The sequence below is a fragment of the Temnothorax longispinosus genome, chromosome 4 (assembly GCF_030848805.1).
Source record: "Temnothorax longispinosus isolate EJ_2023e chromosome 4, Tlon_JGU_v1, whole genome shotgun sequence".
Lineage (NCBI taxonomy): Eukaryota > Metazoa > Arthropoda > Insecta > Hymenoptera > Formicidae > Temnothorax > Temnothorax longispinosus.
In genome coordinates, this window is record NC_092361.1 from 21,803,016 (window position 1) to 21,820,320 (window position 17,305).

The 17,305-nt window shown below is 41.2% G+C and overlaps 3 protein-coding genes and 1 non-coding gene across 7 annotated transcripts in view; 3 read left to right on the forward strand and 1 right to left on the reverse strand.

Moving 5' to 3' along the window:
- Positions 1-713: 713 nt before the first annotated feature.
- On the forward strand, positions 714-785 carry Trnat-cgu (transfer RNA threonine (anticodon CGU)). Its single transcript has one exon. It is a non-coding gene; the product is annotated as a tRNA-Thr (tRNA).
- A 662-nt stretch (positions 786-1,447) lies between these two features.
- Parp1 (Poly-(ADP-ribose) polymerase) lies at positions 1,448-5,702 on the forward strand. Its single transcript, XM_071775804.1, has 5 exons — positions 1,448-1,685; positions 2,213-2,354; positions 2,439-2,968; positions 3,118-3,323; positions 3,443-5,702. The coding sequence occupies exons 1-5, from the start codon at positions 1,572-1,574 to the stop codon at positions 5,397-5,399; spliced, it is 2,949 nt and encodes a 982-aa protein (XP_071631905.1). The 5' UTR covers positions 1,448-1,571; the 3' UTR covers positions 5,400-5,702.
- A 677-nt stretch (positions 5,703-6,379) lies between these two features.
- LOC139811546 (uncharacterized) lies at positions 6,380-9,600 on the forward strand. Its single transcript, XM_071775808.1, has 4 exons — positions 6,380-6,764; positions 6,831-6,929; positions 8,776-9,064; positions 9,309-9,600. Exons 1-4 carry the CDS (start codon positions 6,657-6,659, stop codon positions 9,503-9,505), a joined length of 693 nt encoding a protein of 230 aa, XP_071631909.1. The 5' UTR covers positions 6,380-6,656; the 3' UTR covers positions 9,506-9,600.
- Positions 8,475-17,305, reverse strand: part of Zip (myosin heavy chain 10) — a 31,469-nt gene continuing 22,638 nt past the window's right edge. For 3 of the 4 annotated variants that reach the window (XM_071775802.1, XM_071775801.1, XM_071775800.1), the window contains 5 exons: positions 16,552-16,644; positions 16,203-16,365; positions 14,772-16,108; positions 11,156-14,691; positions 8,475-10,186 (listed from right to left, as the gene is read on the reverse strand). In XM_071775802.1, coding sequence (XP_071631903.1) covers positions 10,060-10,186; positions 11,156-14,691; positions 14,772-16,108; positions 16,203-16,365; positions 16,552-16,644 — 5,256 coding nt within the window. In that variant the 3' untranslated portion in view covers positions 8,475-10,059. Of the gene's footprint in view, positions 10,187-10,857; positions 10,954-11,155; positions 14,692-14,771; positions 16,109-16,202; positions 16,366-16,551; positions 16,645-17,305 lie in introns of all 4 variants that reach the window. The other variant, XM_071775803.1, reaches the window with a different exon arrangement.

A 17,305-nucleotide genomic window follows, 5' to 3' on the forward strand; every position in this document is an offset into this window, starting at 1 on the left:
CTTCGTCGTAGGGCGGGAACACGGTTTCCGCCTCGCGAGCGATAGCTTTTTTATCGTCTTCCGGTGCTTTATCTTTGTCGCGCGTCGTCCAGGCCTTGAGGAAAATCCCTGGAGATTGCATTTCGCGCGAAACATGTCCGGCGCTAAACTCGATAATCTTGATTCGGAAACTTTTAGATTCGGGCTGTCTGAAATCTACGTGGATTTATCGCTCGGAATCGTGATCTAGAAGCTCCTGGAAAGACTCGAACTTCACGGAGCCCGGATCCATCAGGTTCATTGAAGAAACATCATCTTCCATTTGTTCCATGATAATTCTTTCCGCCTTAAATCAATTTTTAAATTTCCATTTAACGATGCGAGCTCTTTCATTTTTATCGCACCTCTATATACACTACGCCTAATAATTTCACGAAACATACTCTTTCATAACAAAATTTAATTGTTGCTAATCTTCTGTTATAACCGCTAAATACTAATTTAATTTTCATCATAGAGATATACAAAGAAAAAGTAAAAAAATTAGATAAAAAAATTATTCGTTTTTTATATGGCACGATAAATGGATATACAAACAAATACGTCGAAGAGGAATTAAAAATTCAATTTTGCATCTTTATGTAAAATTATTTTTGTAAAAGTTATTTTTATTACAATTCTTGTTATTAGACCAAGAAACGGTTTATGGCTTTCTAAGCGGACACTAATCTGAAGCCTCTTTAGCTCAGTGGTAGAGCACTGGTCTCGTAAACCAGGGGTCGTGAGTTCAAACCTCACAGGAGGCATTTTTTTTTTGTTACATTTCGTATATATCGTAAGTATTTTTATCTTTCATTATTTTTAAAAAATGCTAAATCGCCAACGTGCGCCATTAATTTTCTGATACCATCTATTTTTCAATAGATTACAATCAAAAACATTATTTCAAATTTTATATATTTATGTATGCTGTATGCGTGTGCACGCATCTTTCTCCGTTAAAATGACAAATTTTATTTTCTTTTAATGTTAAATTTTTATAAATCTTAATTAAAATTTAAGAAAAATTTTTATTTAATTTAATTTAATTTTAATTAACGCAATTCTTAATTAAATTCTAAAAAGTTCCTAAAATTTTTAAAGATTTTTTAAAATAAATTAATTAAAATTTAAAACGACTTGAAACTTTCATGCATTGCGAATTAAAACTCTTTGATACCTATTTCATATTTTTATAAAGGATTAAATATACAAGAGATAAAAAATGAGTAGCAGCCAGTAGATAAGATTAGAATTCGTCGAAACAAAATTTTCGTTTCGATTTTTGCAGTTCTAATTATCGGTCATGATGCACGAATATCGAGACGCGACGCAGCCGACCGGAAACGCCGAGTGATCCCGGAAGTGACGTGGCGTCGATGAGCGTGCGTTCAAAACCTGCCGTTACCTATATATTTTCGAACGTGACCGGTGTCAGCGCCACATGTCAACATATTGTGCCGGCATTGTCCGTCTTGCGCGCGCGAGGAGAGGAGCCGCTTCGTTTCCCATTGTTTTCACGGCGATCCGAGGTTGACGGGCGTTTCGGCGAGATGAACGACGATCTGCCGTATCTGGTGGAGTACGCGAAGAGCGACCGGTCTAAGTGTCAATTATGCAAACAGTCCATCTGCAAGGCTAGCCTGAGGCTCGCCGCCATCGTTCAGGTATGACGTTGAATTTTGCGACGGAGAAGCCCGCGTCGTATCCGAAATAATTATCCTCGCGACTGACGGCGAGCTACGGTTCACGATACGTGAACGTGATTGCACGCGGGCCGGTGTCATCGGCGTTATCATCGAACTATCGATCCTGGGTCATGATAACGCGCGCGACGGTGTCGGTCCGGATAACTGCGTCACCCGCGCGATGTTATCGCTATCACAACATACGTTGAATTATTCAAACATTTGCATGCAGTTGCTTTCTCTCTGCAACCGTTTCCTTATTCGGCTCAGGTTATTTAAAAAACATATAAACACATGTTTCCCGTTATGTTACCTGGAAAGCTAATAAAATGTTCCTTTCCTTACAATTCAACATTGTATTTTCGTTCTTTATTACTCGTTTTAGACAACAATCTAAATAAATGTACTTGTAATTATACTTGTATAAGTCACGCTTTGTATCAAGAGATGTTCCGACTTTTTAAACTGTACTTCCAAAATATTAGAAATATTGTTTATATTTTTAGAGCCCCGTTCATGATGGGAAGATACCCAAATGGTATCACACCAAATGCTTCTTCTCAAAACAAAGACCAAAGTCTACCAGTGACATAGCTTGTTTCGATGAGATTCGCAACGAAGACCAAGATATTATTCGGAAGAACCTCGGTTTGTATACGACTTGAACAGGAACTATAATTTTAATTAATTTATTTTGTTACCTCAGCTACTTCTTATATTTGTTATACGCAGAGAAATCTCTTAACGCGCCTCCTGCAGCGAAGGGGAGGAAAAGGACAAAAGGTGCTGGCGGTTCTGGAGACTTCAGAGTTGAATACGCCAAGTCTAGTAAATCCACCTGTAGAGGATGCGAGGAAAAGATAATAAAGGGCGAAACGAGAATATCAAAGAAGGATTATGAGAGCGAGGAAGCTAGGAGGTTTGGCGGTTTGGACAGATGGCATCACGTGGAGTGCTTTGCAAAATTAAGACCGGAAATGGGATATTACGGGAGGGGAGACGAGCTTCCAGGTGCCAAAGAACTCTCGAAGGAAGATCGTGAAAGTCTCAAGGCTGCACTGCCCAAAATGACTGAGGGCGACATACCACCGCCTCCTAAAAAGGTTAAGGACGAGCCGGAAGACGCCGAGGAGGAAAAGTTGATGAAAAAGCAAAATGAAAAATTATACGCTATAAAGGATCAAATATCAACACTTGATAAAAAAGACATGATTGAGATATTGGAACTAAATGATCAGGAGATTCCAACTGGGCTATCAAACGTAAGTGCTTTATTATATATATATATATATATATATATATATATATTTGTATTGTACCATCCAATAAATATTTTTCTTCAAATTGTGTATCATAAATCTGTTCATTATATGACATTTATTATATCACTTTATTCGGATTTTATTTCTAGATACTAAGTCTTTTATCTGATATACTGTATTTTGGAGCTCTACAACCCTGTCCAAAATGTGGAGGACAATTTATATACAACTCTGGTTTGGGTTATAAATGCACTGGTAATGCAACAGAATGGACTAAATGCGAATATGTTACGCAAGATCCGAAAAGAAAAAAGTGCGAAATACCAAGTGATTTGAAGGATGATTTCCCAGTTAGGTAAGTTCTCTCGTTAGACAATGTGAAACTTAAACGAATTAATTCTACACATTTCTTTGTTTCAACATTGATAAATATGATATAAATATGATTTATTAATACTCGTCATTTGTTCTTAGGTCATACAAGTCTAAGGTACAAAAACGAGTGTTTAAACTAACAGTGCCGTCATCGTCGAGTTCTATTAAGAAGGAGGGAGATGAAACAGATGGTCCGAAAGTACAAGGAAAACCACGTCCTTTGAAGAACATGCAGTTTGTTATAATAGGTCGTACACAGAAAGATAAAGAGGAATTGAAAAAAGAAATTCAATTATTAGGTGGTACTGTTGTAACAAAAATCCATCAAGAATTGGCCGCTGCAATTTCGAATGAAAATGAAGTGAAAAAGATGACTAAAAGAATGGAGGATGTTAAATCGCACGACATTCAAGTAATAACGGAAGATTTTATAGAAGAAGCGAAGGAGTACACAGATGCTCCCATCATGCTCCTAAAAAAGAAAACCATTTCTAGCTGGGGTGGCGACATTGCTGCTAGACTTGGTAACGTCATCGCAAAATCTACTGCCTCCAAGAGTAAGAGCAGGTTTGAGAAGTCGAGTTCTGGTAAAGTGAAGGTAAAGGTAAAAGGCGGTGGAGCTGTTGATCCCGATAGCGGTTTAGAAAATTATGCGCACGTTTATCAAAGAGGCAAAGACAAATACACCGTGACGTTGGGTCTAACGGACATCCAGTCGAAGAAAAACAGTTACTACAAGTTGCAAATTCTGAAACACGACAATCAAGAGAGGTATCACTTGTTTAGAAGTTGGGGCCGGATCGGCACCACAATTGGCGGTAAAAAGTTGGAGGGAATGTCTTTGGAAGAGTGTATAGAACAGTTTGAATCGTTGTACGAGGAAAAGACGGGCAATCAGTGGAAGAATAGAGAGAATTTTGTTAAGATGGCGAAATTTATGTATCCAATTGACATAGATCATGGAGATCAGGAGGTTGCTTCTCTAGATTCGGACATCAAGAGCAACTTGCAGAAACCGATTCAGGATCTGATGCGCCTTATTTTCGACGTAGCCGAGATGAAGAAAGTTCTCCTGGAGTTCGAGATAGACATGGACAAGATGCCGCTCGGGAAATTGTCCAAGAAACAAATTGAGAAAGCTTATGCCGTTCTAACGGAATTGCAAGAGATACTGAAGAAGGCTAATATAGACCGCACTGTATTGATCGATGCTTCCAACAGATTCTATACACTGATACCGCACAACTTTGGGATTTCCGGACCGAAAATTCTCGAAACGTCGGAAGAGATTCAGAGCAAATGCGACATGCTGGATGCGCTGCTCGAGATGGAGATCGCGTACAATCTTTTGTGTGACAAGACCGATGAGAAGGAGAATCCGCTCGACGGTCATTACAAGCAGTTGAAGACGGACATCGACGTGTTGGACAAGACCAGCGAAGAGTTCAAGATGATCGAGCAATACGTCCAGAATACTCACGCGGCTACTCATACGCAGTACGCTCTCGAGATCGAGGATGTGTTCGTCGTCAAGAGACAGGGCGAAGAACAAAGATTCAAGCCCTTCAAGAAATTGCCCAACAGAAAGCTGCTCTGGCACGGGTCCAGGACTACGAATTACGCGGGAATACTGTCTCAGGGTTTGCGTATCGCACCGCCGGAAGCGCCCGTTACCGGTTACATGTTCGGCAAGGGTATATATTTCGCCGACATGGTGTCGAAGTCCGCGAATTACTGCTGCACCCACAGCAACAGTCCGACCGGTTTGTTGCTGCTTTGCGAGGTTGCCCTGGGTAATATGTACGAGAGGTATCAAGCGGACTACATCGAGAAGCTACCGAAAGGGAAGCACTCGACGCTCGGTCGTGGTCAGACGCAACCCGATCCACAAACCGTCTACAAGACCGAGGACGGCGTTGAAGTGCCCTATGGAAAGGGAATACCTGCCAATATTAACAAAAATTCGGCATTGTTATACAATGAATACATCGTATATGATGTGGCTCAGGTAAAAGTACGATACATGGTAAGGATGAATTTCAAATACAAATATTAAGATACGTAACACGAAGGTGTGACGTTCAGGTTTAAGGTACAGTTAAGATTTTTAATCTTGTGAGATTTATACGAATTTCATTTACTATTATTAATTAAAGATGTTACTACATAAATTCCAGTGAAGATTTCGCTAGTGTTACAAATATTAAACTTCATGGAACTGTTTTACTTTCAATGATAATCTTTTGAATTATACGTGTTTTTTGTTGTGTATGCAATTTGTTTCACGAGCACCAAATAAGTGTTTGCTACCTCGAATATTGATTGTAAGGTTATATAATAAATTTTTCACAAAACCAAGCGTTTCTTTATTGTTCTTTATATTAACCTGGAGATAATCACGTTTTTATCTTGCATGAATGATCACCTGGAATGTTTTTTACCTCAATTAGAAGTCACTGTTAATAATTATTGAATATTGTTAATTGTTCTATTTATTAGTACTAAATCATTGTGTATATGTATAGATATGTTCAATTTATTAAAAAAATATATAATAAGGGATTCTCGATCAATAAAGGAATCTGCTGTGACCGATCTCATTTTCTCGCTGCTAGGAGCCGTAAAAATCACCCCAGAATTAAACGCATCTTTCCTTATGTCATCCTTCGCATTGATTGATGGTTATTATTAAGTTGTCAAATAAATCCTAAACAATTCAACAAGATTTAACAATAACTAAAAGATAATTTGGAGGATAATAATTATTTTTACAATAACTAAATGTAACAATAAATTGTTTATGCTGTCCATTTTGTCTCGTAAAATATCAACTAACAACCGATATTTCCTAATAAATAAAATCATGATTTTTTTATTTTGTATGTAAAAATATCAACATAAAGTTATCGATAGTTTCAAATATTTTATTGCTATCTCGAAAGCTTCATTGCGAATTCTCTCCATATAAATAGGAATACATATATGTACATATATACATATGTCCATGATTCTCTTGTCAACACACCAGCCTTGAGCCAGCCATGATGCGTGAGCATTTACTATAGGGAGGTGTTGTGATGTGCATTGTGCACTTTCATGTTCGTCCCATCGATGTATGAACTTCGTTATCACGCGCGTAATTGTGATGCGTGATGCGTTGTGACTAAAAAGAATCGTGACAAGTCAAGATTGTTGACAAAATAGCGTCGAGCAATTCCTGATTCCTGCGCGCGCGTTCAAAACAACGCGCAACAACATTTCGGAGCGTCAAGATCTCGTCGATCTATCAGTGAAAACCTCGAAAGCCGCAAAAATGTTGCAGCAAGAGCCGACGGCGTACGATCTGGCGTATCGCGGCAGAACCGCGGCAGTGAAGATCCTGCTGAGCGAGAACGAGAGGCTGAAGACGCAAACGGACAGCGTTAGTATCCGCGCCGCTTTCGTGCTCGTCCGTTTTGAGGTTATATCACGCATTCTCTCCTTGCAGAACGGCCGAATGTTGATACACTGGGCGGCGCTGGGCGGCCACGACGACCTGGTCAGGCATTTGCTGTCCCTCGACGTACCGGTGGATCCCACCGACGACGTAAGAAATCGCCACGCATCGCAATGCCAATTAGTAGCGTGATGTAAACAAACGGGAGATGTGCTCTTCGTAGCAGCACTACGTTACACTTTTTGCACTTGAAACGACATGGGTATATGAAATTAGATATAAAGAGAATGAGAGGAAAGATGGAAAGAATTTAATTACAAATGTGTAATATTGCGCATAATAGTGATAGCATTATAACAGACGAGTAAAGAAACTGATCAAAGCCCTCATCTACGGGGTCAATAATGTTTAACAGATTTATAGCTTTCCTTTTAAAATTTCGGAAAAAATCTCCGATCGGTTGCTGCAAACGAGTGCGTGTTTACGGGAATATTAGGGTCGATCAGATAAATTTGCATAATATAATCATATGCATAAAGTAAATTATCCAATTGCATTTTACGCGCGTCATCATGAGCCGTTGCGCGCAATGAAATCTCGACGGTACGATCGCGCGAAGCGCGACCGACGACCGAATCTCTCGCCAGTCGGAACAGATTTTTCCTCGTTTTAATTGAGTTTTCTCGAAATTTCAGTTCTTTCCTTCATTTTTTCTTTATATCTCAAAAAACATGCCTGTTTCAAGATGTAATCGCGACGCGGTAATTTCGTATGCGACAATTCCGAATTCAGAGCGACGCGACGCAACGAACGCAACATACATGCCGGATTTCTAATAAATTAATTTTCGGCGTAAATTTAAAATGATGCAAAAATAGCCGGCTGTCAGCGGTTCGTTGAAATTTCAATGAGATTTTATGGATTGCACGAAAATTTAAACGAGATGACTTAAACAAGATGGTGAATTCTTACATATATTCTCCTAAAAAAGTTGCTACAATGTATATTAACTTTTCGGATGTATTAAATGCGTTACAACAGTATCTCTTTACCATACTATTAATTAAAAATGCTGTTATCGTCTGAAATTATATCGATCCACGATGGTTGAAACCGTTGCCGAGCCGTATTATTGTCTAATTACAATTCATAGTTATACTTAAAGATTCATTATTTTTAAATCTGTTTCTGAGGTATTTTTTAAATTCTCTCCGGGATTATGTGTGAGTATTACGCGAAACGCGCTTATGTTCAGGTCAGCTTTATTTTTGTATCTCAAAATATCATCTATCCTTTCAAGAAAATTATAATTCTTGCGTGCTACGCACTGGCCGTTAAGCTCTCGTAGCTTCAAACGAGATTCTACACAGACCATATACTGGTAACACAAATAAATAGTACAATCATGTACATTCCTTTTTCCTGAAAAATATCTCGTTCTTTATAAAAATACTTCAAAATACGTTATCTATTGTTAGTAGCAGTCAGCGGTACAGTTGAATTTCAATTAATCGTAGACCTACTTACTTAAAACGTCCTTTAAATCATAATTTGAAAAAAATCTAACGAATAATAGCTTGAGTTAACTTTAACATGATATCAAGCGGAATCTTACATTATTCCATCGAGCTATTCCATCCCTCGTTCCGAGAAGCCTATCGAGAGAAAGATGGAGATCTTAATAATATACAACACTTGAGGACGTATAATTATATTATAATTTTTCCAAAGATCATTTATAAGAAAAAAAAACTTATATAAGAAAATAAAGTATAAAGCGAAAATGCGTCCAAAATGCATCGCACGTTACGTTACATTTGTTTTTATATCCTGTTCTCTTTCTCTCTCTCTCTCTCACACACGCACGCACACACACATACACACACACATGCGTAACGCACGTCGCATAATCACCGCGAGACTTTCATCCCGTTCGTTGCGTCGGCTAAATCCTCGTACGAAATCAAACGTTAAATCGCGCGTCTAAATCATGCAGACAAACATGACTCCGCTGATCCTGGCGGCGTCCGCCGGCCGCGAGAAGGTCGTTAACACGCTGCTGACCGAAGGCGCGAACGTGAACGCGACGACGGTCGACGGTCACTCGGCGTTGCAGTACGCCGCGTCTAAGAACTGGAAGTCCATCTGCGTGGCGTTGCTCGAGAAGGATGCGGACGTGAACATCGCGGACAAACGGGGTGCCACGCCTCTTCACAGATCCGCCTCGAAGGGCAACACCGGCATCGTCGAGCTCCTCATGGAGTGCGGGAAGAAATTGAACATCGGTAAGCGGAGTGTCTGTGTGTGTGTCTCTCTCTCTCCCTCCCTCTCTCTGTGTGTGGGTTATTGAAATGCAGCTCTCTTATTACAGTATAATAATATATAAAATATCAAATATAATCTATATATATATATATATATCTATATATAAATATTTCCGATTATAACTTAGAGAAGTACAAAGGTTCGCTCGCTCTCCCATCGACACGCAATTTCGCGCATTACGTTTCATGCTGTCTCGTTTCTCAGATCAGAGAGACGCGTATGGTAACACGCCGTTGCATCTCGCTTGCGAGGAGAACCGCGTGGAAGAAGCAAAACTGCTGACGGCGCACGGCGCGGACTTGACGATCACCAACCGGGAGCGCAAGACACCGTTGGATCTCGCGAGTCTCGGATTGGCCCGACAGCTCGAGGAAATCAAGCGGGGGACTGCGTCAAAGTGAAATGCTCCCTCGCGCGAATTTTTCGTACGAGAGATTTATTTTTACGCGATTTAAGTTTCATTAAATAAGTCTCCAATAAATTTATTCATGATTAAGAGTTTCCTTTTCCAAATTTTATTTTACCTTTTCTCACTCTCTCTCTCTCTCTCGCTCTCTTTCTCTCACACCCTCCTTTCCTTACACATATATGTAAAATGCGGTCAACGTTTGCGTTCATTCTATATAAAATGTATCAAAAGTCCTCTATTCGATTATTCTCGTTATCTTTTTCGCTGCTTCGCCTCTCTTGGCTCTTTCTTTCGGATCGTCGGCACCTTATCGGTTAATCGAATTCTCTCGAGACGAGCGATAATCTTAAGGCCGGAAACGCCATGGGACATTGTCGAAACGACTTTTGATTTTAATTGTGGAGCTGGTCTCGTACTCGCGACACGAGACATCAGTTTAGTCCGCGTGACGCGCCGAATCGAACAAAAAAAAAGCCAACACCCTCTCGACGCACGTATGTACATAATTCACAGAGGTTCGAGAGCACATTGGGCTGACTCCGATACTCAATTGGCATTCTCCTCGCCGTCGATGCTCTCGTCCTGCGTCGTCGAATCGTCACCCGAGCCGCCGGTTTGTACGGAACCGCGTTTCAGCCTCGTGGAGCTCAGACTTATCGGAGGACCACCGCGCCTTTAAACAGATCAGATTACATTAATTAGGCGATGTGTCTCATTGTTGAAAGATATGTGCATAAATAATACGAAAAAAATTATATACACTATCAGTCAGTAGTTTAAATATATTTTTCTCTTCGTTCGGATTAAACAATCCCCTATTGAAGTTTAATGTTATATTTAAGTACTCAACATTAGATATCAAATAATAATACTGTGAAACAAGTAAAAAATTTGTCTATGTATTATCAATGAAAAATATACGGATTATACCTACATAAATTTATATTTAAATCTTTGTGATGGCTAATAGCAAGTAAGGGGTTTTAAATGAGAATACTGTTATATATATTAAACCGGAGAAGTCGATTTTCTAGACAGTTGCATTGTCAAACTATCGACCGATAGTGCGTACTGCAAATCAAATAATCAAAACATATGGGGAAAGAAAAAAAAACACATTCACAAACAACTGCATACAAGGGGATGCCGGGGGTTGAAGTATGTCATTATCACACAAGGTAGCAGTCCAAGTTGGCATTATTATTTTCAGGGTTAGCGGTTTCAAATTAACCAAAAGAGCTCGTTTAACTCACTGTAGCACACTGGGGACACTAATGGGATTGTTTCCTAGCAAAAAACTCTCTCAGGTAGGATACCAATCGTTTTTTCTCTCTTGACACCTACACATGTCATGTCAGAAGTTGATCACTTCCTTCAAAGATAAAACACTACTTTAATACTGCCTCATTACGTTCGCCTAAGGTTACAGATACGTATGGCCTAAAAAGTGCAACATAAAATAATACATATGTAAATCATCCAAAGGAATAGTATCCTCTCGTTATTTAATATCCTCCGAATTAAAACTCTTTACCTCCGATACCTTTCAATATTTTCAAGACCTTTTGATATTTAAACGATATTTTTATCGCTTCCATATTTATATGTACGTGTATGTGAGAGAGAATAAAGATGAAATTACCTTAATTTATTCTTTAGATGCGTCAATTCTCGCGTGAGCTCTTCGTGAGATTCTATCATGTCGTCCATCTCTCTCTGGGCTTTCCGCTTCATGGTCTTATGCCTACTGATCTCCTCCTCCGCTTCGTCCAATTGTCTCTTCAACGCCTTCATTCTGGCATTGACTTTCTCCGCCTGTTCTTTATACTGATCGGAGTTTCGTCTCTCATCCTCCAACTGTAGGCTTAGTTCTTTCAATTTCTTCTCCAGCTTGCGATTGATCTTCTGCTGGGCGAATCTCTCCTTGGCTTCGGTCTCGAGTTGCTCATCGAGATTGTTGATCTTCGATTCCAGTTGCTGTATCGTAGCCTTGGTCTTGGCACGTTGCGCGGTTTCCAGTTCGGTCAATTTGGCCTTGAGCTCCTTGTTCTGTCTCTCCAACAACATCTTGTGCGATTCCAACTTTTGCGTGGTGGATCGCTCAGTCGCCAAGTCCGTTGCACACTGCTCGTACATCATCTGGCTTTTTCTGGCGCGATCATTCACGATCTCGGCATTCGACTGCTCCTCTTCCAGTTCTTCCTCCAGAGTGGCAATTCTTGCCTCCAGTCTACGTTTCTCGTCTAACATCAGAGTGCCTTTGTTAGCGTTGTTATTGACCTCTTCTTGCAGCTCATCCCTCTCATTCTCGGCGGTTCTTCTGGCGCGTTCGCTGCTGGCAAAGTCCTCGGTCAATTGCAACACATCAGCTTCTAAGCTCTTAACTTTTCTCTCGGTTTCCTTTGAGGCAGCCGCTAGTTCATCTCTAGCAGCTCTGGCTTCCTCCGTCTCTCTAGTGCAATCCTTGATTTGAGCTTGAAGTTTCTTCAGTTGTTTGAGCGCGTCTTCCTTCACCTTGTTATGCATCTCCAACTGTTGTTCGATGTCCTTGTAATCCGCCTCCATTTTTTTACGTGCTGCGATGGCCGCGGCACGCTGTTTTCTCTCATCTTCAAGCTCCGCCTCGAGGTCACGAAGCTGCTTCACTAATCCCCGACGTTTCTCTTCCGCCTGTTCTTCCTTGGTCTGGAGATCACGCTCGAACTGAGCTCGTAACGCCTGCATGTTTACTTCCAATCGCAGCTTAGCATCTTCCGTGAATTGTAACTCGTCTTCCAATTCTTCTACCTGCGACTTCTGCTCTTGCAGCTGCGACTCTAATGAACGCTTTGCCTTCTCCAACTCGTGAACATTCTTGTCAGCGGTACCTTGGTTATTAACCAATTCGTCCAGTTCCGATTGTAGGCCTCTACGGCCCCGTTCAAGTTCCTCAACTTTCTCATTAAGCTCGTCCAATTCGCGAGTCAATGATAACACCCTTGTCTCCTTCTCGCGCGCTTCTCTCTCCGCGGCGTCCCGTTGTTCCGCATACTGCTCGGACACGGCCTTCTCCTCGGCCAGTACTTTGTCGAAGTTCTTCTGCTTCTTTTCCAACTCGAGTACCTTCGCTCGCTGCACCTCCAGCTCGATGATACTGTCCTCCAGTTCCGCCTGGATTTTCTTCTTCGATTTGTCTAACTTGTCGTTGGCTGCCTGCAACTCCTCAACTTGTCGCTGGAGACCTTCAATGTCCTTCGTGCAACGTTTCCTGGCCTCCTCGAGAGCGGCGGCCGCCTCTGCTTCATCGTCAGCACGTTTCTTGGCTTCGGCCAATTGTACATTCAGACTCAGCACTTGCTTGTCCAAGGCACGTTTCGCTTCCTCTTCCTCCTCAAGTTGATCATGCAAGCTCTCTTTCTCACTTTCTAACGCGCGCAACTTCGAGCTAAGGGCCAGTTTTTGCCGAGTTTCTTCTTCCAATTGCTGTTGAAGCTCGGTAAACTGGGATTCGCAGGTGGCCGACGCCTTCAATGCCGCAGACGCTTTCAGTTCGGCGGTTTCTAATTGCTGCATCACACTTTCCGCCTCTTGTTGCAGTTTCGTCACTTTCTCGGCTAATTCTTGTTTATTTCGTTCTACCTCGACCAATTTTGCGTTTATTTCCACCAACTGCTGCTCCGCTTGCTTACGACGACGATCAGACTCTTGTCTGCTTGCGCTGACCGATCTGAGTTCTGTAGCCAGATCGGCGTTTTCGGCCTCTAGAGATCCTTTGGCCTTCTCTAGAACCGCCTTCGTTTTCTTCAACGCGTCCATCTGTTCGTTCAGAGCGGTCAATTCTTGCGTATGCTTGTGACGCATATCGGCGAGCGTGGCTTCATGCAACGATGTTTCCTCTTCGAGATTCTTCTTCAACGTCGCGAGTTCTTGTTCTCGTTTGCTTCTCAACTCCTGTTGAGCCGCGGTAGTATCTAGAGAATCGAGCAATTCGTTTTTCAACGCCTCGAGTTCCTCATTCAAATCGCGCTTCTGTTTCTCCGCTTTGCCCCTAGCCACCTTTTCAGCTTCCAAATCTTCCTGAAGTTCGGCTAATTGTGATTCTAATTCTCTAAGCGCTTTTTGAGCCTGGGCTTTAGAGGCACCTTCTTCATCCATTTTTGCCATGACTTGATTGAGCTCTTCTTCGCGTTTGCCAAGTTGAAGCTGCATTTCCTCAACTTGCGTTTTCCTCTCGGCCAATTGCTCCTTCAAGTCTGATACCTCGGTCTCAACTTTCCTCTTGGATCTATCCACCTCCTGTCGTTGCTGATGATCTCTGAGGAGCCTCTCCTCGAGATCGGCAATCGTTGCTTCATGCTTAGCTTTCAATTTCGACAAATGCTTTGCCTTCTCCTCTTCCTCGGCCAAAGTTTGTGAAAGATCATTGGCACGTTCCTCGAGAATCTTTTTCTCTTTCAGTAATTTTTGATTGGTATCTTCCGAAAGAGCGAGATCTTCCTCTAATTTCTTAATCTTTGCGTCACATTGGACCTTTTCCAATTGCAGTTTTTGTCTAGCAGCTTCCTCCTCTTCTAGTTGCTCTTCCAGATCACTGATGTTCAACTGTAACTTCTTCTTCTCCTGGGTCAACGCGGCACTTCTTTCTTCTTCCTCCTCAATACGCGCTTCCAAATCGTGCAAAATTTCCTCCAGCTCTTGCTTTCTCGCAGCCAACCTGGCTCTCATCTCTTCGGCTTCCGCGCAAAGCTCGACCTCCGCCTGCAATTGCTCAGCCAGCATAGTCTTTTCTTCGATCGCCTGTTGATATTTGCGCTCGTATTCCTGAGCCGAGTGCAGCTGTAACTCCAGCTTATCGCGAACCTGCTTCAGTTCATCTTCCTTCTGCGTGAGTTTCTCCTCTTGCTTGGTAACCTCCAGCAGAGGCTTCACTTTGGTGTACAACCGCCACCATTGCCAGTTGCGCAACTTCAGGTAGGCCGCACAGTTTCTCTGAATGATACGGATTGCGTTAAGCTGCTGCAGACGTTTTTGATAATTTCGCCTGGCCAAGAAACCGCGACAAAAGGCCTGGAAATTGACGATTATGTCCGTGATCTTGTAGTCCCTCTCCTCCTCCAAGTGAGCCAACACTCCGGCACGGAAAAAGATCTTCGATTGTCCAACACGATAAAGATTCGGATCTAGCTCCAATGCTTGAATCTATAATAAAAGTTTATTATTTAGCGATACATTCTTATTATCCGTATATAATCGAAATGCGCAAATATAAAGATACATACCATCTTTTCGCAAGCCTTCTTCCCGTCCATAAATCCTTTGGGGATAGCATTCGGAGTAAGCAATTCGTAGCGTTGTCTGAATTCTTGGAACGGAATTCTGTTTGGAAAGCCTTGCCGGCAGATACGGATACCCTCCAACACGCCGTTACATCGCAGCTGATCTAGCACAAGCGGAGCGTCGATCTTGCCGGCTCTCTTCTCGTGATTCGGAATAATACATCTGACGAAGTTCGGATTCGTATTGCGCAATGTCACCATCAGCTTGGCCAACTGTTCTTTATACAGTTGTGAAACAGTCCTGAACATGCCCTTCCTCGTCCTCGCACCGAACTGCGTGTCTGTAAGCGCTTGCTGGGCCATACCGACGATCTCAGCGTCTTTCCAGATATGACACACAAACGGATCCTGCGAGGCTTGTAGAAGACTGACGACGTTCTCATTCAACGGATCCATGTTCTTCATCAACCACTTAGCGGCAGAATAGTCCACTTTGCCGGCATAATGGATGATCGCGAAATCGGCCACACCGCGGAAATCAGTCTTCATGAACTTCGGATGGACACTGTGAGCGCCAACCAATTTTTCCACGAATGTCTTGTCTGTGGCTTTAGGGAACCAACACTCCTCATCTAGAAGCGCCATAATGCCCATCGGTTTGTCGATTAGATCGATCGTTGGCTGCAGATCCAGCCCGAAGTCTATGAACTTCCATTCAATTCCCTCACGCTGATATTCCTCCTGCTCCAAAATAAACATCGTATGATTAAACAATTGTTGCAGCTTCTCATTTGTGTAATTAATACACAGCTGCTCGAAGGAATTCAGCTCGAATATCTCAAAACCGGCCATATCCAATATGCCGATGAAGCTGGCACCCTGTCGCTTCGTTCTATCAAGGGACCTGTTGATTCTATTCACTAGCCAACGGAACATCCTCTCGTAGCAGGCCTTTGAGATCGCCTCCACGGCGAATTCCACTTGTTCCTTCGTCTGTGCCTTCGTAACGAAATCACGGCCGACCTTGATGCGTGGCTTCAAGAAGGCTTTCGTCATCTCGGTCACGCTTAGGCCCAACAGATGCGAGATCTTCTGCGCCACGGTGTTGTCCGGTAACGTCGCCTGATCAGAATTTCGTTCCTGGCGGAACTGCATCGAACCAAACAACATCACGGCGGAAACGATACGGAAGATAGAAGAGAAGTCCTCGTTGGTCATGCCCATGATGTGCATCGACTTTACCGTGGAGAAGAATTCCGCGGAATCGTCGACACCAGGAACTGGTAGAGCTCCATTCGACAGGAAGGGATAGTGCTTCGGATCTTCCAGTATAAATTCCTCTGAAAAAATCGACAAACATCACAAGTTACGAAAGTTGAACACAATAAGTTAAAAAGTATGAAGATTCTTTGTATTAGGCATCGCTTGACTCACTCTTTTGTTCCACTGAAGCGCCTGCCAACAGCTGATAAAATATGTGGAAGGTCCTTTCATCTTTCGCTTGCCGAATGGCTCTCGACTTCTCTAGAAGATACGTCTCGATGTTTGCACCGGCTATATAACCGGATGCATCAAAATTTATTCTTATAAATTTACCCTGCAACATGCGTATTATTATATAAACAACACGATTAATTGCAATAGGATAGGGAAATAACATGCTAAAACAAAAAACACATTGCATCTCAAAATTAGCAATATGTATTTTAATGCAATTACTTTAGCTTCATTTGAAATTAATTTTTTTAATAGAATTATTAAAATTAAGAATTATTAAACTTACGAAACGGGATGAATTATCATTCTTCACGGTCTTCGCATTACCAAATGCTTCCAAAATTGGATTTGCCTGAAGAAGCTGTTGCTCGAGCTCACCCTATGAAAAAAAGTTTCAACAATTAATAACATACATTGTCGAGAATATTCATTCTTCGAGATTGATAAAAATAGCGCAAATGAGCAAAGTAAATGGCTTATTGCGTACATTAAGAAATAATGCAATGATATAAAAGAACTCGTTGTTCTTTTCAATGCGAAGCAAATGACACCAACGAATTCATTTCTATGAGTTCTTTTCTGATTTTTCAAATATTTATACATAGAAAAAATTATTACGATAAGCAATAAAGTTTATTAACAAACATAAATAACAATGTTAAATTGTTGAAAGCATTGTCTATATACATAAAATGTATCTAATAAATATATGAGATATTATTCCACTAATAATATTAAGTAATAATAAATAATATTAAATATCATGTTATATTAATAGATAATATACAAAAATAAATATTGAATTGTGGCACTAATAAAATCTATTTTAAAAAATATCTCTGTTAAAATAGCAGATAAGTTAAAAAATATAATTTTTACTCAAAATATTTCGTCAGAAATATGAAACACAAGAACGTTGGTGATTTAACGTCAACTATATACAATAACGCTAAATATGTACAACAGCTAATAAGAAAGATATAAGTAACGGCGATAAACAATTATAATGCTCGCTATCTATAAATATCGAAGATGTATGT

Coding starts and splice junctions, on each gene's coding strand:
- Parp1 (XM_071775804.1), top strand. CDS start 1,572: ATGAACGACGATCTGCCGTATCTGGTGGAGTACGCGAAGAGCGACCGG. Junction 2,355..2,438: donor TATTATTCGGAAGAACCTCG/GTTTGTATACGA, acceptor TGTTATACGCAG/AGAAATCTCTTAACGCGCCT. Junction 2,969..3,117: donor TTCCAACTGGGCTATCAAAC/GTAAGTGCTTTA, acceptor TTTTATTTCTAG/ATACTAAGTCTTTTATCTGA.
- LOC139811546 (XM_071775808.1), top strand. CDS start 6,657: ATGTTGCAGCAAGAGCCGACGGCGTACGATCTGGCGTATCGCGGCAGA. Junction 6,765..6,830: donor TGAAGACGCAAACGGACAGC/GTTAGTATCCGC, acceptor CTCTCCTTGCAG/AACGGCCGAATGTTGATACA. Junction 6,930..8,775: donor CGGTGGATCCCACCGACGAC/GTAAGAAATCGC, acceptor TAAATCATGCAG/ACAAACATGACTCCGCTGAT.